Here is a 26,820-nt window from a genome sequence, read left to right on the forward strand (position 1 = left end):
AAACAGAGTTTCATTATCATAAATTACTTAACTTTTAAATTTACCCCTTCCAGATGTCACTTCCTTAAAAAGCTAGCTACAAGGAATGTAGCCTGATAGAAATAGCCTGGATATTACAACAAACCAACTTAGTAATACTAGTGTTAATATATATAAATATGAATAGATTACTTCAATTTTGAAAGTGAACTCCCTGCTTACCAAAAACAGTTGCTATTCAGGAAATTTTAACCTTCAGAAAGTGACTGATATTAACCATAATTTTTCTTCAAAAGCTTTTCATCCTATGAAAACCTTTTCTATTGTCTTGAAACACTGAAATGCTAAAGGTGTTTCTTTTTTTACAGAGAACAGGATAATATAATAAAGCCCTTAACAATATATGAAAATTCAAAGATGGATTTATACCTAATAAAAATTTGGATTTTTTCTGGTCCACTATTTGATTGAATCATAAGGCCAAAGAATAACTAAATAATATATAGTGAAATATATAAAAGCATCCATTGGAAGGAAAAATACAAAAAAACTGATAAGAAATAATATTGTAATAATCAAACCTTAAGACAAAATGATATATAACACAACTGAATCACTCGATCATTTTTTTAAAAGTAGTTTAATAACATTAAAATACATTCCATTTTCTTGAAATGAAAAGAAAATTAAGAAATCTTTTAAAAGAATTTTGTCATTACTTCCTATAAAAAGTAGAAATAATAATAATTATTATTTTTGTATTATGGAGTATTAATAACATAGTATGCTTCATATGTACCTTAATAAAAATTTAATGCACACTGAATAACTAGAGAAACAAAACTAGAATTGATGATACTAAAATTACGAGGAGATTTAGTATTTTCAAATCATAAGCAAAGCTGTTATAAAATTCAATTTGAAGTGATCTATTATGTTCGTACTTTTTAAAGACTAATGAAAATTATGAAGATTCGCCTAGAATCATAAATATTGGATATAGTTCCTGAAATACAGCAGTACTTATCTCAGTTTTTGACATAGTTGTGGAACTATGCTAATTTTTGATTAAGGAGTTTTTTCTTATAATTCCATTTTCATCTTTCCCTGAATTGTTAATAAAAACAGTATTGTATGATAATATCTCGATCCCTTTTCTAAATATGCTGAAGAATAGCTGTAAAAATGGTCACTAAAAAAAAATGATATTAGTGAGATATTTGGAATGTATATTGTCAACCCTAAATAGAAGCTTAATTTACAGCTGAACATCTGTTTCACCTACTCATTAAGTAAAAACAGTGCAGTTGTGTTCACACTATTTGCATGATAGTATATGTTTTAAACAAGCTAGATAATAAAAACCCTGCTATTAATAACTGCTCAGTATTCCAGGAATAAAAAAATCTGAAATACTTTAGTTAGTAATCAATAACATTTACGATTTCAGATTTGTGAATACCTTGATTCAGGGTGGAAGTCAATATGGGATTCTGCATCTTCTACTCCAATTGCTACTAAAGGAAATCAGAAAATCTCATATGAAGATCAGCAAAGTTTAAAGATGAAGGTAAAACACCACTTTCCGTTGAACTTTATAAATAACACAGTAATGCGTTTGAATTCCACTCACTATTTTTCTGTTGAAAAGTAAAATTCTATATATATATATATATATATATATATATAAATCTGCAAAACGGCTATGCGAGGTTTTTGAGGCCACAGATGAAAAATTCATTACTTTGTATAGTAAATGTTTGATTGAACTTGTTTGATATTTTATAAATATAGTAGAAATTTCAATATATGATGTCATCTTTTGAAATCCAAATTAACCTACTAATTAAACTCATGCAATGTATGATAATAATTTGATTAAAGTATGACTAAAAGGTATAAAGCAAGTTTTTAAAAATGTTGAAGAAGTTTTGTAATATTATATCTATGTTTAATTTTACAGGTCAGATATGCTGTAGAGAAAAATTTGCTGGGGGTTGCATTTACATCCCTAGATATAGATGACTTCAAAGGAACATGTTCATTACCAGGATCTGAAAAAAATAATTATAAATATCCTCTTCTTTTAGCAATTAATGAAGAACTAGGAATAAATACAGCAAAACCAATGCAAAATGACAATGAAGATAAAATAACAGTTTTTGTTTCTGTTTTTGATTTTTAGTGATTACTTCTTTTCATGAAAATTGTATTTATTTTATAATAATAAATTTACTTCTTTATTTCTTCCATAAAAAAACATAAATTAAAAAAAAAAATCGTTTGACTGTGAGAGGAATTCTTTATCACTAATCATCTTTTATGTAGAGAAAACTCAGAATCCAACTCAAAAAATCTGACAATTTTGAAAAACTATAACTTTAGACTAAATTAAAGAATTCAGAGCAGACCAAGACAAAGTAGAATAAAGACTATTAAATATTCTATTTCAAACATAATTTCTTAAAATAAAATCCTTAAATAAATCATTTTAAGAAAAAACTCAATTTATTGTCTGTCAGTAAATATTAGTGAGATGATAAAATCGAAAATGAAAATAGTCTTTTTAATGAGTGGTAAAGTTGTTGTTTAGTGCTACAAAAATGAGTTCTTACTGCTTCACCTTTAACATAGAATCAACTATTTCTATAAGCAATATTTAAGAAATTATTAGGCCAACAGTTTTGAAAAAAATTATTTTATCAGAGTGCAGCAATGAACAAACAAAAGAAACAGTTGAAAAAATGTGATATCTAATTTATTGTGTAACCTAAGTAATCCTACATAACAAGGTCGTGGTTCATTAATGAAACTAATAAGAAGAATAAAAGTATCGTACCATGTAAACAAATTTTATTACATTGATCATACAAAAAAAAAACGAACAAAATGAAAATACAATAATAAAACACAAAAATATGTTTTGAATGTAACTTATTGCTGACTTATCATTACAAATCTTATTTAGCCAAATCTTATTTAGCCCTGCAAGTGGCACATTTACTCTATTTACCACAGGGACTGGTTGTAATAATAAATATCATCATCTCAGAAAAAGAAAATCTGAAAGGTGCAAGTTGTACTTTTTCATAAGTATTAGTCATAAGTACAATCATAAGGAACGTGATTCCTGGTGCTCTTTTGTGCAAGAGCAGGGAAATAAAGACCCATGGGGTGTTGTTTATTGGTTCTTGGTCATAAGCGGAAAAAATACAATCTTCTGTCGGCTCTCTCGACCCGGGATGGTGTTGCTATAGATAAAGATCGTATCCTCACTCATCTGATGGACGATCTGCTTCCAGATGATACTAAGGTTGGTGAGACCATGTATCGTCGACATGTCCAAAGGGAAGTTGTAGGTTCTTGCCCTGAGATTTTGTCTTCAGAAATTACTGAGGCGGAAGTTCGTCAAGTAATTTGTAGCCCGGCTAGGAATAAAGCCCCCGGATATGATGGTATCACAGTAGAGCTTCTTGTTCACACATTGGCCATGATTGTTAGTCCTCTGACTAGAGTTTTCAATACGTTGTTTTTTGCTGGGCACTTCCCAGCATATTGGAAACATGGTGTGCTGAAATTGCTCTTCAAAGGTGGCGACTAGGATCCTACTGTAAGTTCCTCTTACCATCCTTTGACGCTCTTGGCTGTAGTAGGTGAGGTTTTCAAGAAGGTCTTGTAACTCCGAATTAATAGTAGGTTAACTTCTAACCATATGCTGATAAACGACCAGTATGGTTTCTGCCCCGGCAAGGGCACAGAGGACGCGCTTCTTAGGGTCATGGATTTGGCTTCGGCCAGCTAGTGCATGTATGTACTCAGTGTCTTTTTGGACATATTCGGGGCGTTCAACAAATTTTGGTGGACCTCTGCCTTGTTTCAACTGCAGCAGCATGGTTGCATGCTAAATGAGATCAGAAGTCTCTCGAGCTACTTCAGCGACAGAACTGTCGTCCTTCGTGACGGTAGTTCGGAGGTAGGAAAGACCCTGTCTAAAGGTTGTACGTAGAGTAGTGTTCTAGGTCCACTTGTCTGAGTCGTTGAGTTCGATTCTCTCATGCAATTGGGGATGCCCAGTGGCTATCGCATCGTGGCTTATGCCGACGATGGGCTGCTGCTGGTTGAGGGCAACTCACGTGCTGAGATAGAGCTCAGAGCGACGCAGGCATGTAAAGTACTATGGTTATGAAGTCTTCAGCATAAGATGGTTTTCAGTGCGGAGAAAACCACTATGATGTTCATGAAGGGTCGTCTAGCTGCAACCTGTCATCCGCGGGTTGTGATGGACGGCCTTCTGATCAGGTATGTTACCGTTCAAAAGTATCTGGGTGTTATCCTTGATGAGAGGCTTCTCCTCAAGGAGCACCTCCTGTTTGTAGCGAAGAAGGACATCGATGCTTTCTTCGGTGTCTGTAGGGTCACTCATACCGACTGGGGGTTGAATTATCGTACCATGAGCAGTTTTTACAAAGGTGTCTGTGAGGCCATAATGTCGTACGCCGCACCTGTCTGGGTTCATCGTTTACAATTCCAATGTTATAGGGATATTCCTTTGCGAGCCCAGCGTCTTCTATTGTTAGTTGTCGGTGGCTGCAGAACTGTTTCGTAAGAGGCAGTCACTGTGATCACCGGCATAAAACCCATTGATATTTTGGCTACAGAACGTGGCCAGCGGTATGTTTCCAAGAAGGGAGGCCTTTTAACGTCAGGGCGTATGCGAGAAATTGAAGACCAAGGTTTTGACACATGGCAAGCTAGGTGGAACGATTCTTCTACTGGTCGATACACGCATGGTATTTTTCCAAATGTTAGGGAGTTGCGAGTGATTAGCTGGGTTTCCCCCAATCGGCATATTACTCAATTTCTTTCGGGACATGGTGTTTTTAGGGATAGTTTGACTAGGTTTAGGTTGGTTGACTCCGGCTTGTGTCCGGATTGTAGGGTCGATGACACGGTGGACCATGTCCTATATGTCTGTCCTCGGTACAAAGCTGAGCTTAACAGAGTTGTTAGGGAACTTGAGAGAGTAAACTCCTTCTTGCGAGTCCTCCAGTTGACTCGCAGAGACTGGGCAATTGTTGCTGGCTTCCTTCGATTCCTCGTGCTGCGCAGGATGGCCCAGGGGATCTAGTAGAGTAGGAACCTGGGTGGCTAGGGTCCCCCTGGACAATTTGATTGACCGAAGGTAGGCGCTTTGGCAGCGAGCCATGGTTAGTTAGCCAAGATATATTATAATTGCAAAACCTGTCGGCGGAATGGCGACTGCATTGCCAATGGGCATGGGATACCATACAGCCGTGAGGTGTAGTGGCGTATTGACAAGGGCCGATTAGAATGAGCAAACGACACTGTCGGTGGAATGGCGATTGCACTGCCGAGGGCATGGGATACCATGCAGCCATGAGGTGTAGCGGCATCTCGATGATGGTTTACGAGGTGAATGTCACGCGGGACTCTGCGATGGAGCCGAGTGGGAGTAGGAGGTCTGTCCTCCTCTCCCTAGAGGACCAGACTGGAGTCCGTAATATAATTTAACCTAAGTCTGGGGTTTGAACTGAAGTTGAATTCAGTAAGGGAAACTAGGACTAAGTTTCGTTGTTGCGATCAACATCTTTGGTGGTGTGTTGTGTTTAATTTGCCTCGAGTTACGGGAAATTCACGAAATTGGTTCATAACAAATAGAACTAGGCCCCGCGCCTAGTTCATGCTTTCGCAAACTCGGTTAGCTAGTTCAGGGGGGTACAATGTAGGACATTCTATATGTTCGGATGAGGCCTACAGCGAAGGCAAAAGCCGAGTTAATAAATCACTGATGCAAATGTCTACCGAGGCATTTACATTGGTGGCATCCCAACAAGGCCAGGCTTATTACTATGTAATGTAAAAAGTCAGAGGGCAATAGACGACTCCCGTTAAAACCCAACAAGCTATGAAAGTGGGGGGGAGGGGGTAGCGACCGGAATGTCACTAAGCGGGTGTCTTCCCCAATGGGGTTGGGATGGTGCAAGTTATACTCAGATACTTTACATTTATCAGATTCATAATAATGTGATAGCAAACAAATTAATGTACTCTTTCTATTATAAGCGATGCATTATAATTAACTCCACTCTTATAATCCTCTTTGATTAGTACTGGAAAAGGGACTAAATAAAAGTAAATAAATATTAGGAAAAATATTTTAAGAGTAAATTAAAATTTGCTTTTTAAACAATTCTTTTAAGTTATATGATTCATTAATAGAAGGTAAACAATTTTTCATGAAATGAAATCATTTGATGAACATTTCTCTAGTTATTCGACCTAAATATTGATTTGACTTTTTATTCTATGAATAATAGGAAGATTCATACAATAAAATAGTTTGAACTCTTCATTTATTTTGATTTACTATCTGCTCCTCAATACAGTGAAACAACTTACAAAATTTTAGAATAAGAACACCATCATTTTTACTGTCCCTGCTCAAAGTTTGCTCTGAGCATCAATAACAATTCTTTCCATCTTTTTGCCCAGGTACTACAACTTCCTTATTGTTGTGTTTGAGTTACATCTTGTCAATTCCACCTCCATCTTCACCATTTCTTTCAGTCTTGTTTTTAGTCTTTCCTTTAAACCTCCTACCACATAACAGTGTAAATATTTATCTTGGACTGGTACAAATTCTCCATACCATTTCTACTTCTTAAACCTCCTTTCTCATTTTGATATTTTTCACTAAATTTGTCATTCTCCTTCATTCCTATTTTTTCAGGCTTAAATTCTTCTGGCAATTCTGCCCATGTTTATGCCACATTTGCCAAGATAGGTACATAAAATGTACTTAAGCTAAGAACTGTAAATATATATATATATATATATATATATATATATATATATATTAATTTACATTATTTATTTGTGGAGGCTGAAAAAATATTATTATATATATATATATATATATATATGTGTGTGTGTGTATGTGTGCACAATTGAGCGAGTGGTTTTTTTTATATACACATGCACACATTTTTTACATTCTTATGACATAGATAGTAATTATTTTATATTTTCTAATTTTATTTCATTACATTACAGAAACTGTAAACAGTAAACAGTTAAGCAAAATTATCATATGCACCCAAATTTGGAAGTGACATAAAAGAAAAATATGATGCTCACAATAATCTATTAATACAACCTGTTTATACTTGTACCAATTGTACACCATTGTTTATACTTGTACAATTATTGTACATAGGGTTGGCAAGAAAGTAATTTTGGTTTTCACAAATAGATAGCTGTATGTTTGTTTTGAAGGAATTCTGTCAGTGTTAGGTTTTTGCTATTGACATTTGATAGATGTCACGTTAGCATAGTTTAGAAGCAAATTGTGCATATTTTGTTTGCACCTGTTAATTTATGGTCAGAGTACCGTATCCCGAAATATCACATTAGCTTCACATTTCAGCTATTAAGCTTGTTGTGCAGCCACCAAATACGAAACAGAGTACTCAAATCTGTCCAAAAGCCTCCTCTCCAACATGTAACAGAATGCACTTGCTTTTCAGGTCCTGGGTGCCTCAACATAGAGAACAGAAAGGATCGTACCTCCATCCACAGAACCTACATAGGAAGAAAGGTCATGGATAACATGAAGAAAAAGAATGGCCCAGCCATCAGGGTAGTTTACAGTCTTGTCCCAGGTTCTCATAAATAATGTAACTTTTAAATAATGGCATGCTAGACTGCTAATAGTTAATTCGAGTAGAACTTGAATTGACTTAATATGCACTCGAATCGTATTAGAAATGAGGGAAAGTACATACCATGATATATGTATAAGGATACAAAGATCTAGATGTGAGCTGTTTGAAATTTACCTCCAGTCTGATGAATATGATGATACAAGCATAGCTTGTGATACACCTTCCAACAGAAAATATTCTACTACAGGCTATGCATCTATGAAGTCATAGTGGGTGAAAAAATATCAATTATTGTATTTTTTTTTATAATCAACCAATTCATTTTTACATTTAAAATTATTGTTTTTAATACAATGTGATTATAAATATAAAAATTTTAAGTTTTCATAATGAGTAATCAATTTAAATACAAACGGAGAAACAAGTATTGGTAAATGATATACACATTTTAACAGAAATTATATTTTTTATTTTACATACATAGTCATACCTGACTAATTTTTACATTAAGACGTATAATACTGATGTATAATACTAACAACTCTGTCAGTTACTTTATTACTCTTTAGGGCAGCAACATTTTATTCATATTATTGAGACTGACTTTCATAAAATTTCATATATGAAGAATTAAAATCACTTGGAATTCCTCGTTTTACTTCATGCGGTGTTTGTCGAGGAACCATACTGTAACAAATATATAATGTAAATTAATTGGTGATATCTACAAATTAAAAAATTAATGAACAAAAATAAAGCAGTAAACTAAAGAACCATGGATGTTAGGTTTATTGCACAATAGTGTATTTAAACACCACCATTGCAAAGATTTTGTAAAATAAATTTTACTTATGTCACTAAAAAAAATATATTTCAGTAAAAACTAAAATAACTCAAACACAATTAATTTAATTTTATATGATAACAAAAAAATAGTAACAGTATTATAATGAAATTCAAAAATTTTTTTAAATGTATTGCATTGGCAAACTCTCACTGCTATCAAATTTATTTCAACTACATTTAATCTGTTTAGCTCATATAATGTGAACGTCAATTTTAATCTTCTGGCACATTTTTTGTAGCTGTAATATAAAATGCTGCTGGGCTTGTGATATATAACAATAAATTACATTAATCCGATCAACCCAAGTACAGAATTAATAAAATAAAATAAAATAGGATGACACCTACCTTATTCCACAATCCAAGGAAAAACGCTTTCACCAGTACCTCACATCATCAGTTGCTGTGTAATTTTATAATCTTTCGTTGCAAATTACACACTAAAATTAAATTTGTTCATTGCAAATTGCACATTAAAATTAAAATTTAAATATAAAATTGCTAAAAGATCCTTTTCAAATTAAATCAAAACAGAAATAAAAATACCTTTTTTTTATTTCAATAATTTTTAATTTTACATTAAAATAAAAAATTGTATATATATGAAATTTGAAGTCATTAATAAAATTAAATTAAAAGGTAAAATGAAAATTAATAATAAAAATAAAATAGAAATCCATGTAGACTAGCTAGCCAAAGTTATGTGGCTGTACAGAGTAGAAATATTATGAATTATCAATGTCTAAAGAAGTGCTGCTATCTACAGCAGCTTTTATGATTGTGTCATCCTCATATTCTACATGTAGGTTGATCAAATTAAATTTACTTTTATATTTATATATGTAAAATCTTTCTAAAATGTCAAAACCCCTATTATTTGTATTAATAGTATATTTCTTAATTTCCAATACTTCTAAATTTGTATGAATGTCAGATGAATTTGTATTATTAATAAGATGATCAGAAACATTGGAGAAACCCAGTTTTCTACTTTTATAATATCTAAAGTGTTCATCAAACTTAGTTTTAAAGGATCTAGTAATGGCTTTACGTATATAAATATGGTCACAATCATTGCACTTTATTTTATAAATACCACACAAAATGTGTAAATCATATGAAGCAGTATGTGTATTATTTTTTAAATGTTTTATTAAATGGTTATTTGTCTGGTATGCAGGTTTAAATAAATTTTTATCATAAACTCTTGTTATGTTTTCAACAATATTATCACTATATACATATTTTAAATACACATTGTCAATTTTCTGTGTATTTAGTGGTAGCCCACAGTCAAAAAGTTCAGAATAAAAAAAAATTGGAGTCTATTTTATCTTTGTTTGTAGCACTTCTTTTTAAATTAGGAATGAAATAAGAATTTGTGGTCGTTCAATGTAATAAACTATATTTTCTCAATTAATCTCTATATAAGTTATGCAGTGATCAATAATTTAAAAACAATTATTATACTTGAAATAATAAACTTTTTTTACCATACTTTAATGATGAGGTACTGAGTACAAAATGAGCCAAAAGTTAAATCTGACTCTCTGATATTGAACTTATGACTGCAAAGGAAAAGGAATTTTTAGAGTAAAAACATTATTCACTTAACTACTGCTGAACCTTTTTGTAAAAATTTGCTTTCTTTGGTCCTACATAAGACAGCTGACATTCAAATAATGTTATTCTATGAACTTCCATATACCTACTTTTTTAAAATCTATCTGTCAACAATTGATTATTTCTTCATACATAATGAAGGAGCCATCATTAATTTAAAAGACTGATTACACGTTTCATATTTCCTTATTACTAACCTTGTCTCATGGCTTTTTTTTTTGTAGCCTAAAATCTCTACAAATTTTGTTAGATGATGATCCCCAAAAGAGTCTTGAATATTGTACACAAAAGATTATCAATCCTTTACAAATTGCTTTCATCTACTAATTTGTTATCATCAAACATAGAGTCAGTCTTAGAGCAAAACTATTTGAGTCTTTTATTTTGAAAACATAATCCAATTGTTGTTCCAAGAGAAATTGTGACCGTTACAGCTAACACATTAATAATGGCACTGGTATAAGTTCTAGTAAGAACACTAGTAATAACTGCTTTACCTATTATTACCTTTCATGCCATTAACATTACTTTCTTGATTGCTATATCTACTTTTAAAGCTTATAAAATTGGATTTATTATCATTACACCAAATGAGATGTGGAATAGTTGAATATGTATCCATAAAAGTGTCAATCTCTGTAAAGTACACAACAAAAAGACCCACAACACGAGAGGCTGATGAATTAGCACTTAAATTAAATATTTAGGTCAATTTTATGTCGCATATGAGAAGCAGAGGAACCACTTTAACAGTAGTTCTTGATCTATTTATTTAACATCAAAACAGCCAGTGACTGATAATTCTACAACCTGTTATGTGTTCATATGGGGATTGCTTGTGTGATGATGAAGGCTAAGAAGATGATTTCTACCAGTCCAGTTGAAATTATCCATGATGTGGTAATCCAGCATTCACATTAAATTAATATTATAACAATTGTGTGGAAAAAGCTGTTTTTATTACGGATTTTTAGTCCACACTTATTCCTTTACAACAAACAGATATTAAAACATACTAGAAGGGACCCAAAAAATTTGCATTTAAAAAAATTATTTATTAGGTTTTGTGAAATTTACTGCTCAAGTATTCTTCCTAGGGGCAAAAGTACAACCCGATTTCTCCTGTACACTTGTCTTAACACTTTTCTCACTAGAAACATTTCTGGGAGGTCTTCAGTACTGATGAAGTTCAAAGACTACAGCATTTTCTTTTTCATTTCATTGATATTAAAAAAAAATTATTTCATCTGGAAATTTCATAAGTGGGAACAGAAAAGTCATACAGTATAAAGTCAGGTTAACAGGGAGAACAAGAGAAAGCTATCATGAAAAAAAAATAGTTTTACACTCAAGATTTTGTAGACAGGATTGTTGTTGTAATGAAGGATGCAGTTGTTCTAAATTGTTCTACATGTTTGGTTATTTTTGTTTCACAGTATCACATAACCTCATCAACACCTCCAAATAAAATTGCTAATTCACAGTCTGTCCAGAGAAAAAAATATTCTTAGTACACAATTTTATTAACATCGGTAAAGAAAATCAAAACGGTCTTAACATCTGATCAAACCAATCAAGCCTACTTTTTTTGATGAATTTGACATTTTCCTTTGACTTAATGCTTATTTTGTTTCCAGGTCATAACTACAGCATCAAGTCTTAACTCCAGTCAAAGAACAAAGTTAAAAAGGAACAAAGATTCATTTCAAAACAAAGTTAAAAAGGAACAAAGATTCATTTCAAATTTGTTCCTTAAATGATGACAAACGTTCTCTGTCAACAAATGGAGAACAAATTTTGTGGAAACACTTTTATTTTCAAATCTTCCAAAAAAAATTCACTGACAAGCTTTCAAGATGAACTGATTATTTCAGAAAACTCATAGATGGTTCTATAATAATTTTCTTTGAGTGCATCACACACTTTTTCAAGATTTCTATCATTTAGCTGGTTAAAGTTTGCCAGTTATTGGTTGGTCTTCAATTCACATTTCATCTCATTTGAAATAAGTATATCACTCATTAACTTGAATTTCATTCAGAGATTCTTAAAGCATAAAAACCAGAGAGCTTCATGCCTACACTCTTCGTTCATTATTAATTGCCATCATAAAAATTAACAGACTTCCTTGCAAGCATTTGAAAAAAGTCACAAAACAATAACGATCAACCTATAATGACACCTTGTAGACAACTACCTGGAATTGTGTTGACTTGTGATATCTAGCAGCAAATCGCACAAGTACTCACTGCATCAATTTCTGGTTTTTTTTTGTACCCTCTCTTTTATTAAAGTGTAACAGGTTTAAGAGAATAATGATGCATATAAGATGTTACTGCTATTCTCATTTTCTCAGAACTGCACTCTTGATGGTGTATCACATAACTGCTATTACATTATTATAAGAATTATAAAGCAATCACAATTGATGTCATAAAAGACAAAAACTGTTATTTACCTGATACAGTCAATAATGGGGCAAACAGAAAGACACAGGTTACAGCCTGTACAATCATCTGTCACATGAGGAATATGGGTATTAGGATCAAATGTTATTGCTTGATATCCTGAATCATTGCATGCCATGTAACACTTTCCACAGTTTATGCACATTTCCTGTAAACAATATTAAATATAGTAACTATTATTATATAATCACCATCTATACTACTGCATCATTATAATTTTACATAGTACTGGTAATACAGTTAATGTATCGCTAATATAGATAGTGATAAGCGCTTATAATTAATGTACTATTTCTAAAGGCGAGAAAAAGTAGAAGAGTTGTAACAACAGTCCATTTATGACTGGTCAATGGTATATTAAAAACAAAATATTTACCAGACAGGTACAGTTCAGTACATAAATATTAAGTAGTAATGGTAGAAGAAGAGTTATAATTAAACTGAAAAAGAAATTTCTTATAATATTTAAGAGATGTGAAAATCTTAGCCTTTTGTCTAAGTGTTGTGGTCTTCAATAAATGAAAATGGGTACCTATTCTTTTGATTAACTAAAATGTGAATATTCAGGTAAAATAATTTATTATTATTTAGCATAATTACATATCTTCAATGGGGAAAAGTAATTTTATATCATAACTTCAAACACAGAAAATTTTATAACATTAAAAAATCATGAATAACAGAGTACTTGAACCTCAATTTAGGGAATGGAAGGTAAATGACTATCCTTACAAACACAATGTGCACTAAGTGACATTTGACTACAAATGATCCACATTACCAGAAAGAAATATTTTATATGTAAATAAATGTTTTATATTATACCAGTAAATTATGGGTGAATTCAACTCATCTTTGAGTTTGGACAAAATATTGATGAAATAATGCTAAATAGTGCATTTTCATGATTACAATGAACCTTTCAGAAATTTTCATGTAAAAGGCTGGAGGAGTGAACAGACATGTATACTTATTCTATATAGATTCTTTATATATAGAATTTATATAGAACTATATTCTATATTTTATATAGAATTTTCTGAGTAATCCAAAAATAATATTGCAAATATGATGTAGGAATAGGCATCTTGATATAAGAATCCTACCAATTCCCTTCCAGCTATACCTAAAAGTTGATAAAAATAAGTGTATAGGTCAAAAAAGGTAAGGTAAATATTACAGAGTACAGACATTGTACTAAATTTATTTTTCATAAAAATTCACTTTAATTTGTAATTATTTAATGTAAAAATCACCATGGAAAACCTGGTACTTGTTTGGAGTGTGAAAATGAATTCTGCTTTAAAACTTTTATTAGTTTGTATAACTGTAATTTTGATGATCCAATATTTGCACCTCTTAACTTTACGCTCGAGTGCATTATAAACCACTAAAATGGCTGATTTTAATTCACCTATAATTTACATTGTTTGTTCTTATGCTGTTATTTATGTTTATAAAACAAAGGTGTCATTATTCCATGTACTATTTTAATAAAAGTACAACAGATTTTTGTGTTGAAAATATGATACACAAGTGGTTATGAAATAATCATTTTCACTCACTTCTAACTCTCAAGGATCTAAAATTTACAGAAGTGTTTTGAAAAGCACCGTTTTGTTGCCTACCTATCTAAGAACAGGTAGGTTTAAAACTGCAACAAGTAATAAAATTAAACTAGAGGTTTTTTTATAGGTAATCATTCTAAGTCTGAGTAGATCGACAGAAGGCTTACTGCCGAACTGTTGAACAAAAAATTACCATTGTTTAATTCATGATATTGTAGAAGATGATTCTGATTAGGCTGTCATTTTTATAACTGATATCAAATGAAATCAAATTAGGAGATCCTAACATATTTTTAAATATTTTTTAGGATGATAAACCAGCATCTAAATTATCTGGCCAAGTAAACAGATCCAATCATACATTTAGTGATATCAAGAAAACCAAATGTCTTGAAACTCAGTTTGTACCAGTCTGATTTAACAGTAGTTTGTAGTGGAATATTTTGCCAAGGAGTGCTGGAAACATTATGATTCTTTGAAGGTAGACTATCTGGTAAGGAGAAAGTATCTGAAAATGCTATCTACATAGATTATTCTACAACTACAAATGAATTTCAATAATTTTGAAAATTTTTATTTCCAGCATTATAGCCCTGATAGCACTCTTCTAAATTGTTCTATCAGAGAGAAAAATGAAAGAGAGAGCAAAAGACTGACAACAATCTTATAACATTAACTAAAAAATTCTCTCTTACTTGTTACGCTCTACTGTCAGATGGCTGTAGGCAATTCTCAAGAACAAGCATCCTGTACTATGCGTAGTAAGGAAACCAAGAAGGAAGTTATTTCTCATTGTCGCTTTCAATAACTCACTGAACTTATTATACTGCAATATATCAACATTCCAAACTCACTGAAATGAAGATGCTATTTAGCCCTATGAGTGACAACAATTCACTCAGTCCAGCACAGAGACTGGCTCTACAGTGAACATCACTATTATAAGAGAAAGCACTCTGACTGGTGTGCTTGTACCTCATGTACTTTTGTGTATCACAGCTGCAAGAAAAACTGGGATATATAATGTAAAGCAAAGAATTCATGTAGTCCTATCTGTTGAGAGCAATGCATTATATGCAATGTCTCTTCTTAAAGCAAGATTTTCTATTGTCACACATTACTTAAATACAAAGAAAAAATTAATTTCTCTCTCACATTTCTATAATTATAAAAGGAAACAGAACAAAAATAAAAAAACATAAAGACAAGAAACCAAAGAAATAAAGATAAAGAATATTAGTTTAAAACTGTCACTGACATCATTAATCAGAGCAACTACTTGTTGCTTTTTATCTAAACTCTTGTAGACTCCAATCATTGGAAGTGCCTGACCTATAGTATCCTTTACTGTAGGAATAGGTTTTACAAGACCCCTAGCAGGTCTATCTGGATTAAATTCTTCAAAGACATTATTTTCTTCTCTAAATTTCATTAACTTCTTCTCTCTGATATTCTTATATTCTCCAAAATGAGATAAAACCTAAAATTATAAAAAACAAAAAATGGTGAACATGGGAATTTTTTAATTAAAATTCTTAAGTCACAGTATAACATAATGTATTATAGACAGTTAATGAATGAAAATAATAATGAAAATAGATGTTAACACCAACTATAAAAACATGATTATATAGTCTGTTAAAATTTATTAACTTCTTTTGTGTGCATATCATTGTACATTTGAAAAATTCATACAACATACAATTTTTGATACAATTCAAAGACAAAACAACATTCTTTTTACATTCTTGAATACTTTAGTGGAAGGAATTCTGTCTGAATAGTTTATAAAGCTCAATTTGATACATCCACAAGCCACATAATTCTGGCGATGGATTAGTGTTTTCCTTAATCCTTTCACTGTTCATTAATCTTCATCATATCCCATATTGATTGCATTATTGGCATAAAAAAAGTTTTAGTGAGACAACTATACTTTTAATTTATTTTTTATGAACTTTAAAATATATTCCTATGTTTTTTCTTTCTCCAATATTGAATGTCTTGTAAAAAATGAATTAAAAATTATCTTCACATTCCACCATCAAATGTGCAACTATATTGAAACTTTAAACAAATGATAACTGTTTTATTATATTTGTACTTTTAAAACTGTTAAGTTTTTATAAAAAAATTTATGTTTTTAAATTTTAACTACACGCACACACACACACACACACACACACACACACACACACACACACACACACACACACACACACACACACACACAAGAAAACTTGCATGAGTGCACTTCTAATTACGAAGTTATAAAAGGAGTTTTTCCAAAAATAATTAAATATTTTTTCTAAGAAATATAAACTAATTCAACCCAGTAAATGTAATGTATAACATACAAATATTTCAAAGTAAAATGCTAATTATAAAGGAAACAAAAAAAATAATGAAAATACCATGAAGCATGCAAAAAAACAATAAAGGCTATGAAATTCTCATTTTCTGCATAAAAAAATACATAAAAATTAGATTAACTACTTGAATACTCATTTACCACAATTAATAGAAGAAAACTCCTTCTTTTACACTTAAAACAAAGAAACATGACTTTATGCACACTAAGAATGTAAACAACAAAAACACTACAACTATAAACAGCTGAGCATTTGGGCAGTGCCATATTTTAAAAACTGTCACAAGGTAGAAGCATATGTCAAAGATATATAGCAGTGTTATTTTTGTTGAAAAAATTGTAGCCAAATAAAGCAATAAACACAGAGAAACATTAGTACAGATTAACTGCTATTGTTACTGTTTACTTAAGCACTGAATGGAGATAAGCTAATTAGAAGTCAAATAAACCAGTGAATGGGTTAAAGCAGTTTGAGCCTTACCTTCAATGTTCTTTAATATCTAGAAGACAACAAATCTGTAGGATATATTTAAGCTGATCTGCTAAACACGATCAGTAATGTGCTATGCCCACCTCCAATAAAGATACTTCAATCTCCCAAGGAATTGCAGGTGGGCTTGTTGTTTACTATGAAATAAACTGGAGGACTCCTTTGGGCCAGTTTGTTTCATTTTGGAATATCCCTCAGGAGAAAAATTGCCCCTTTATTACCACCCGCCTCTTCTCTAATCCCTGTCTATCTTCCATGCAGTATTCTGTTGGTTTTTGCAAGACACCCATTGGATCATGTTATGGATATGGGAACCTTTTTGAATTAATGTATCCTTGGTATTTGTACGGTTTAATGAGGGCAACAACATCTTTAAACCAGTATGGGGGACCTCAGTCTTAGGTGACTATGTAACAAACCCAGCCTGTGGTTGAGGTGAGTTTCAGGTAAGTCAGGTTTCCTAATCCTTAACCCATCAGGTTGGTCTAGTGGTGAACGTGTCTTCCCAAATCAGCTGATTTGGAAGTCGAGAGTTCCAACGTTCAAGTCCTAGTAAAGTCAGTTATTTTTACACAGATCTGAATACTAGATCATGGATACCAGTGTTCTTTGGTGACTGGGTTTCAATTAACCACACATCTCAGGAATGGTTGAACTGAGACTGTACAAGACTACACTTCATTTACATTCATACAATATCATCCTCATTCATCCTCCGAAGTATTATCTGAACAGTAATTACCGGAGACTAAGCAGGAAAAAGAAAGGTTTCCTAATCCTTCCTTATAGAATACAAAAAACTTTTCTGAAGTTACAAAATAAGGTAAATTGGAAAATACAAAAAAATAATTCACTGATAAATGTGAAATATAGAGTAAAACAAGAAAATTGATATCCTTAAAGTGTGAATCTCGTTTAGATTCTTTGCAGATCTGTTTAATTACATAAATAAACCAATATCATCCAAAAGAAGAAAAAATGTAAAAAATGGCTGTGTAATCCAACTAGTAGATGATGTACAGCAGTGAGCATGTGAAATGTGATTTATAAGAAAATACAGATTCAAGAAAAAAATAGAATTTATTTGCTAACTTTTAGTCCTGCATTTCTTGTATTCACATGGTTGTAGTTGATTTCTATGTGCTTAATTTATGGTAATTTCTAGAAGCTATTCTATAAAAGAAAATAATTTGCTGAGTCTATGACAGTCAGTGTAGAAAATTATTTAAAACTATAAATCTTTTAGATGACAACTGAACTGAATTAAATAAATGTATATTTTTCAAAACATGTCACCGTAATTGATTGTGGCCACCAAGAGTAACTGAAAATATGAAATAATGACATAGTATCCAACACAATGTTAAATTTGGTTTCGTTTATCACTTAGAAAGTTTTCAGTTTTTAAAAATAAAATACACTGTACTTCTAACATTCATCATGCTAAAGGAAAAGTATATCATATTTTCCGTATGGAAATTAGTTGTACAAAATGCACCTTTTATTACACAAAAAGTTCAGCAAGACTATCAAGGATGCGAGTAAAATGGTTTGCTTGTGTGAGAAAGCAAGATGAGTTAAATTCACTTGATTAGATACATGCATCTTTTCACGTACTAAAACCAGTTAAAAAAATCATAACCAGGGAAAGTTTTAGAGGTAATGGAAAATGTTTTGTGTAAGCAAACTGGATTAGATGTCAACTTAAAAAAGAAGCTATATAACCAAATTAGTATTGAGTACAAAATCAGGTGCACACACCTTCAATTTCAATTAAAAACATGACATCTACATCAGATCTAACATTTCATACCAACCAAATTTATCTTATACTTGTAAATATTTTCCTTTACAAACAGCAGAAGTGGGATGAATAAATTAAAGGCATACAAGTATCCTGATGAGCAGAAGGTACAGGGATCTAGTTGAACTATAAATTACATTTTACTAATAGAAAACCCAATATTAACAAGAGAGGCACCTCAGTCAATAATTTAGTTTTTTGTACTACCTATGGTTAGGAAACAAGATTCTCCAGACAGTCCCTTAGCCAAAGCCACTATCCCATTAAGTCCAATAAAGAAGATACTAGATCCCAATATAATACCACAGATGGACCCAGAATAACGCTGACATGATTTCTGATATAACTATTCAAGGAAGAAAGGATGAAGAATTGAAATAACAAGAGAGCAAGGGTAGAAGAAAAAGACAATCATGCTATAGATGGACTATGTGCAATTTGTGTAGATAGAAGTACTACACTGTCTTATCAAGACTGAGTCATTAAGTGATTAGACAAATGTAAAAATAACACAATGAAAATTTATATATTAAGATTCATAAAGAATATTAATTTCAACACAAATAATTGAAAAGTTTAAATCATAAAAACATTTTCAGTGTAACACAATAAAAAGCTGTACTTGGCCTGGAATTTTTTTAACAGGTTTTCCTTTCTGATGAACTGGAGTTGGAGGAGACTGTCCATCCCAATCAGCCATGTCTTCCAAAGACTGAAGATACAGATGAGCTTTCAATCCGGTAACATAATCTTCTATCAGAGTAAAATCTTGATTTTGTACAGCACTTCCAACCTAATAATTAACATATATTAGTATTAACTTACTTATATTATTAATATAAAATTTGTCAATCTGCTTTAAATATTAATTCATACAATTAACACTGACATTATTAATGATTAATAGTTTTCTTAAATATATACCACAACACTGGATTTTTTAATAGATTTAAAAAAAATTAAGATCTTAAATTAATTCAAACATTTGTTATCCATAATGGTAGGCGGTGAAAATAACAAGTGATTATTTCTCAGAATTTCAGTAGTAAAAAATCTAATCTAGTTATATAATTTTAGCTGGTAATACATGAAACTTTCTTCAAACTACCTGCAAAACAGATGCACCACATTTCAAAAACTGAATGGCAGTATCAGCTGAATCGATTCCACCGATACCCATGATCGGAAATCCAGGTAGAATTCTTGAAATAGCAGATACAGCTCTAAGTCCCATAGGTCTCACAGCACCTCCCGAAATACCACCATAGGTAGTTAGCTTCTCTTTGCCGATTCCTGGCCATGGGCTACCATCTCCTTTCAATCCCATCAGTCCTGATACAGTGTTAATTGCAGATACACCGCTAGCTTTACCTTTAAAAATAAAGAAAAGATTTTTTATTTGAGTAAGACTAGTTTTAAAATATTTAATTCTAATGTCCTATACATAAATGGAAGCAACATATGTTTTTTTTGCAGCTATGGTATCAGCACACACATTACAACGTAATTTAACAAAATTTTAAACTCTCAACTGGAGATAAGAGTATTGTTTTATTGAGGGAAAAAACAGGAATAAATAAATAAATACCTTCATAAGCAGCCTTTGCAATTAGAACGATATCAGTGATATTTGGGGTTAACTTTACAAAGAATGGAATCTTTACAGCTGCATTCACCCACAAAGAAATATTCCTAACAAGCACTGGATCCTGCAAAAAAATAATTAATAGAAGAATACAGACATAAATTTGTGTGTTTACTTGCATGTATTTGTAACTATGAAATTTGCAGAATTGAAATCAAAACGTAAATCTAACATACAATGAATTTATAAAAGAGAAACTGTTAACTTGAAACCTGTTGATCAGAATGAAGAAATGATGTTTCAACTATTATTCCATGTAACCAATTATTTAGAAATTATAAAGTATTAAAAATAAGGCAATAACTTTCCTTATAATTAAAGTTTTCAAGTGATGTTCGAATAGTGCATCTATAATACCACAGAACTACATTACAATTCTGCAAAGATCATCAGGAAATAAATTTCTTAAAAGTATTTAGAAAGTAAGTTAAATATGACATTTTAAGTAACAAGTATTTAAAGTAATATGATATAAGTATCATCGTTACATACAATTTGATACACATAATCAACGTCTGTATTATAACAGTGCTCCCCATATTCTGGGGATATGGATTTATCACAGATAAATTATACCTCAATTTTTTTTTAGAGAAGTTATTTCTTTTATAAGAAAATTTTTTTTATTACATATAAAACCTGTATAATTTTTTTTCTTATATTTTTTTCTTAAGAAAAAAATCAATTTATTATTAATGATCAATATATTATTACAAAAGAAAATAAATAATTTATCAAGCAAAGTTATTTCAGTACATAAAATTAATTCATAATAAAAAGAATTAATTGTTATCTTGTAATTCTACAGTTTACACAAACCACAGTAAATGGGTAATAAATCCATAAATATGATTTCACAAGACTATATGTGAATCAGTTGTTTGATATGAGAACTGAAGCATTAGTACGCATTTGTTACTAATGTTACCCACCTCAACACCAGCTTTAATTTCAGCTATATATTCTTCTTTGTATAGTGGTGCTTTCTAGTCTACTCTTGTTTTCTTTTATTTCATTAGGTCTTTTCAGTCTTTTTCCACAGACTATTCAGTTCTAACTAATAGACAAAATAATAATTCCATAATTATAAAACTTGTAATACTGTAACTCATGCTCCATGTGTCTGTTTAGCCAATAACTACATACAACTTAAACTTTCAGCTTTCACAACCATGCAACACAGACTTCACAACACCCTACTCTAATAAAAAGACTACTAGGATAAACTATACCTGAAACAAATAATTAGAAGAGAACACTGATAGACAAAACACCTATAAAAATCTCAGAACAAACAAAATCAACAGATTTATAACACTCTCTTACATCAACAACAACAGAAAACATTGCGCACAAGTTCAAAGAAGTGGGCTATAAATTATATGTAGAAGTTATAAGCAAAAAAATATACATTAACTAATAAAAATTCACAAAAACAATTCAAAAATTTGATTGAATCAGGGTATGCAAATATGACTACTCAGATCGTAAAAAATTCATTACTGGATAAACAAACCAAGCTTTTCACAAAGAATAAATAAAAGCACTTCACCATTGAATCTACTTTCACAGACTACTTCATTGAAACAAGCTAGACATTCACAAACATCAAAATGGAAATCTTATATGTAAACAATACAGGAGGCAATGTGCATTTGACATACTTGAGTGAATTGAAATATATAAGCACAAAATAAGCAAAAAAGTAGCATTCTTAATAAACGATCAGAATTTAAATCACAGATGTTATTCAGACACATAATAAACAGCAAAGATTTTTCATAATCTGATTGAAACACCACCCTCACAGTCAATAGCACACCACTCAGTAATCACTGCAACAGTATCTGAAGCAGCTTAATACTGAGTGAAACTTAGCTCAGACACAGATAATGGTTTTATTAACTTTTACCTTTAGAAATTATATAGTAATTGATTTTTAAGTTTTACCTGTCCACAAGCAAGCCCCATTCCTGACTCTCCCATCCCATGAGGACATGACAAATTAAGTTCTAAAGCATCAGCACCAGCTGCTTCAGCTTTCTGAGCTAAAACAGTCCAATCTTCTTGATTATATGAGCACATAATACTTGCAATCAGTATCTGAAACATTACACTTATCTAAATAACACAAAATTAAAAAATATATATACATATATATTAACTTAGAAAAAAACAATTCTTTTGTTTTTGTATTTGTTCATATTCTATACTAATATCTCAAAGACAAATTATAAAAACCATTTTCCACCAAGAGTACAGAATTCGATATATCTTATACTTGTTATTTTTTTCTAATAGTGCTTTTGAGGTTTTCCCTCATCATCAGTTAAATTTTTCTTCCAAATCAGACATTAAATTCAAACCATTAAAATTATAACATAGAAATATGTAGTTGTAAATTTGAAAAAATATAAAATTAAAAAATTGAGTACAGTACAGTACTGTGTGTGTGTGTGTGTGTGTGTGTGTGTGTGTGTGTGTGTGTGTGTGTGTGTGTGTGTGTATGTGTGTGTATGTGTGTGTATGTGTGTGTGTATGTGTATGTGTATGTGTATGTGTATGTGTATGTGTATGTGTATGTGTATGTGTATGTGTATGTGTATGTGTATGTGTATGTGTATGTGTATGTGTATGTGTATGTGTATGTGTATGTGTATGTGTATGTGTATGTGTATGTGTATGTGTATGTGTATGTGTATGTGTATGTGTATGTGTATGTGTATGTGTATGTGTATGTGTATGTGTATGTGTATGTGTATGTGTATGTGTATGTGTATGTGTATGTGTATGTGTATGTGTATGTGTATGTGTATGTGTATGTGTATGTGTATGTGTATGTGTATGTGTATGTGTATGTGTATGTGTATGTGTATGTGTATGTGTATGTGTATGTGTATGTGTATGTGTATGTGTATGTGTATGTGTATGTGTATGTGTATGTGTATGTGTATGTGTATGTGTATGTGTATGTGTATGTGTATGTGTATGTGTATGTGTATGTGTATGTGTATGTGTATGTGTATGTGTATGTGTATGTGTATGTGTATGTGTATGTGTATGTGTATGTGTATGTGTATGTGTATGTGTATGTGTATGTGTATGTGTATGTGTATGTGTATGTGTATGTGTATGTGTATGTGTATGTGTATGTGTATGTGTATGTGTATGTGTATGTGTATGTGTATGTGTATGTGTATGTGTATGTGTATGTGTATGTGTATGTGTATGTGTATGTGTATGTGTATGTGTATGTGTATGTGTATGTGTATGTGTATGTGTATGTGTATGTGTATGTGTATGTGTATGTGTATGTGTATGTGTATGTGTATGTGTATGTGTATGTGTATGTGTATGTGTATGTGTATGTGTATGTGTATGTGTATGTGTATGTGTATGTGTATGTGTATGTGTATGTGTATGTGTATGTGTATGTGTATGTGTATGCGTATGCGTATGCGTATGCGTATGCGTATGTGTGTGTATGTGTATGTGTGTGTATGTGTGTGTGTGTGTGTGTGTATGTGTGTGTGTGTGTGTGTGTGTGTGTGTATGTGTGTGTGTGTGTGTGTGTGTGTGTGTGTGTGTGTGTGTGTGTGTGTGTGTGTGTGTGTGTGTGTGTGTGTGTGTGTGTGTGTGTGTGTGTGTGTGTGTGGCTAGCCAGGTCATAAAAGATTTTTTAATTTTTTTAATATTTATGACTACATATTTTTATATGTTATAATTTTATTGGTTTGAATTTAATGTGTGATTTGAAAGAAAAAGTTTAACTGATGATGAGAGAAAACCTCAAAAGCGCTATTAGAGAAAAATAATAAGCATAAGGTAAGAAGAATTATTGAATTCTGTACTCTTGGTGGTAAACAGTTTTATACTTTTGTCTTTAATATATATATATGTGTGTGTATGTGTGTGTGTGTGTGTGTGTGTGTGTGTGTGTGTGTGTATATGTGTATGCAGTTTGTTTGACCCATTCCAGGGGCTATGATCAATTTTATAAAAACTAGTTAGCACTGGCAAAGGTGTGGTGGGTGTAAAGGAAGGATGATTTTTTACCCTCATACACGTTGCTGATGTAAATCTCTAGTATTTTATCTTTAATTATTTTAATGTTCCCACAGTTGGTGACTAGCTTTGAAACAGAACCAACTTATTTCACAAATCTATTAATCACTCAATTGACTGACATCAAATTTCTGTTGGTAGAAAACATTCTAAAACTCCTTTTAGTGATAAACATATTGAAATGAATCATAATTATACCGTTTCCGTACAGACATCTGGTTTTAAAGATGTTGTATTTTTTACTATTGTGTGTCGGTTTTTTAATGTGCAGTTTTAATGTCCTGAATATCAGAAGTCTCCTTGAAAACATTTTTCCCTTTGACAATCTTAAAAAGATTGAGGAGGAAATATGCAATATATACAATAATATTGTTTTCAACATTATTAAATTATTATAATTTATTACATAACATTAATAAAATGATTCCAGTTGAGATCGTGTCGAATTATCTAATTTTATTCAGGAAGAAATGAAAGCTGATTTTTTCATTTAGAATGATTACTTCCACAAATTTTTGCCATAACTTTGTATTTATGAACAGATTTGAATAAGTGTCATTTTTTTTTGTCATAAAACGCTTAACATTTTTTTGTAATAACATTTAAATAAACCTGTGGTTGCAAAGATATTAACAACTAAAACGTTTACATGACCGCCATTTTGAAATGAATTGATAAATCTGATTCATTATTTTTATACAAGTAGACCTCTATGTACCCTAGAAGCATACAAAATTTCATTTCAATACAATTAACTGTTCCTGAGAAATAGATTTTTATGTTAAAATTACATAATGGTGACGCTGGAAAACTAAGAGTTTCCGGACATATATTGATATAAACCTTTTTTTTATTTCTATGTGAGGGACCATACCTTGAATTCTTGAAACGGTAGAAAATCTCTGTTTCTTGAAATGGAAATAGAAAATTGCTTGTAACTACAATAGTACCTGTATGCTTACACCCTTAAAGTAACAAAATTGGCATATGGCATTTTTAATATTCATAAAAATTCACTGCTATGAGTTTTGTTAAAGCAAATCATAACTGTTATATCTTAATCAATAAAAACAGTTTAAGGAATGTAAAACACAGATAACTTAAATAAGCAAAAGATTTTTAAATTATAGATATTACCTTTTCAGGGAAATCCTTTTTCAATTCTGTAATGCTTGTACACCAGTACAGTGCAGACTTTTCTGAAATCAATTCTATGTTTAAAAATGAGCCTTGCTCAGGTCCAAATGTATAACCAGATGTAGTACCACGAACAATTCGTGGTGAAACATTTGTAACTAAATCCTGAAAAATTTAATAAACATTTAAATAATGTAGCAGACGTGTAAAATAATCCTTCAACAGTACAAATTATTAAATCAAATTTTAGAATATTAACACAATTCCTCTTGTAAGAAAAATTTGAATAAAATCTATTCAAAATACATAAAAAATCTATTTTAATATATTTTACACTTATACTGGTAATTCTAAAACTCAGTAAAACTTATTCAATTTACGTATTTTAAATCTGAATATTGTTAACAAATTGAAAGCTAAAAAAACTGTATATATATATATATATATATTATATATATATATATATATATATATATATATATAATTATTACAAATATTATATATCAGTTACCTTATCAAGTGAGAATGTTTTTGTGACTGCAAATCCCCAACCAGCTTCAAAAGCTCTTCTGATCATTGCACTTGAAGTTGAAGGAGGAGCAGATGCTAATCCAAATGGATTTTCAAACTTAAGACCGCACATCTCAACACTGATGTCAACATCATCTATAGGTGTATAAAATTTAGGGAGCTTAGGAGTTGTACTGACCGGAACTCCATTAGAACCCTAAAAAGAAATAAATTCTGCATTTTTGTATATATGCAACTTGACTATGTTAACAAACACAACAACCATTTAAATACCATTATGTATTAATATAAGTAGAATCAGTGCAGAATTTTAAACAAGAGTCTGAAAGGCCTTAATGAACAACCTAAACTAACATAACATCAAGAGCAGCTGTGAAGGACTGCTATTCCTATTTCCAACAGAACATTGATGCTTTATATAGCACTAGTTACATTTAAATGAAACTTTCTCATTCTACCTATGAATCTTCTGTGGCAGCAGTTATCTTAAAGAAACATTAAGTGTAAAACTATGATGAAAAATACTGAAAGGGGAACGAGGGTGATATGCTACAAAAAAAATTATTACAGTGCTTTTTAACAATCTAGTATTAATAAATTGAACTTAT

The 26,820-nt window shown here is 31.1% G+C and overlaps 2 protein-coding genes across 3 annotated transcripts in view; one reads left to right on the plus strand and one right to left on the minus strand.

Moving 5' to 3' along the window:
* The window catches only part of LOC142323428 (putative chitinase 2), a 30,456-nt gene extending 28,030 nt beyond the window's left edge, over positions 1-2,426 (plus strand). For both annotated transcript variants that reach the window (XM_075363030.1, XM_075363029.1), the window contains 2 exons: positions 1,430-1,549; positions 1,943-2,426. In XM_075363030.1, the coding sequence (XP_075219145.1) occupies positions 1,430-1,549; positions 1,943-2,164 (342 nt within the window). In that variant the 3' untranslated portion in view covers positions 2,165-2,426. The remainder of the gene's footprint in view (positions 1-1,429; positions 1,550-1,942) is intronic.
* Positions 2,427-8,084: 5,658 nt separating this feature from the next.
* su(r) (dihydropyrimidine dehydrogenase su(r)) overlaps positions 8,085-26,820 on the minus strand; it is a 53,496-nt gene continuing 34,760 nt past the window's right edge. Inside the window, exons 11-19 of the mRNA XM_075363032.1 lie at positions 26,193-26,408; positions 25,682-25,846; positions 22,430-22,582; positions 20,423-20,543; positions 19,943-20,205; positions 19,457-19,627; positions 15,428-15,649; positions 12,592-12,749; positions 8,085-8,351 (exon numbers count right to left, since the gene is read on the minus strand). Coding sequence (XP_075219147.1) covers positions 8,255-8,351; positions 12,592-12,749; positions 15,428-15,649; positions 19,457-19,627; positions 19,943-20,205; positions 20,423-20,543; positions 22,430-22,582; positions 25,682-25,846; positions 26,193-26,408 — 1,566 coding nt within the window. The 3' untranslated portion in view covers positions 8,085-8,254. The remainder of the gene's footprint in view (positions 8,352-12,591; positions 12,750-15,427; positions 15,650-19,456; positions 19,628-19,942; positions 20,206-20,422; positions 20,544-22,429; positions 22,583-25,681; positions 25,847-26,192; positions 26,409-26,820) is intronic.

This window comes from Lycorma delicatula, chromosome 4, assembly GCF_047948215.1.
Source record: "Lycorma delicatula isolate Av1 chromosome 4, ASM4794821v1, whole genome shotgun sequence".
NCBI classification, from domain to species: domain Eukaryota; kingdom Metazoa; phylum Arthropoda; class Insecta; order Hemiptera; family Fulgoridae; genus Lycorma; species Lycorma delicatula.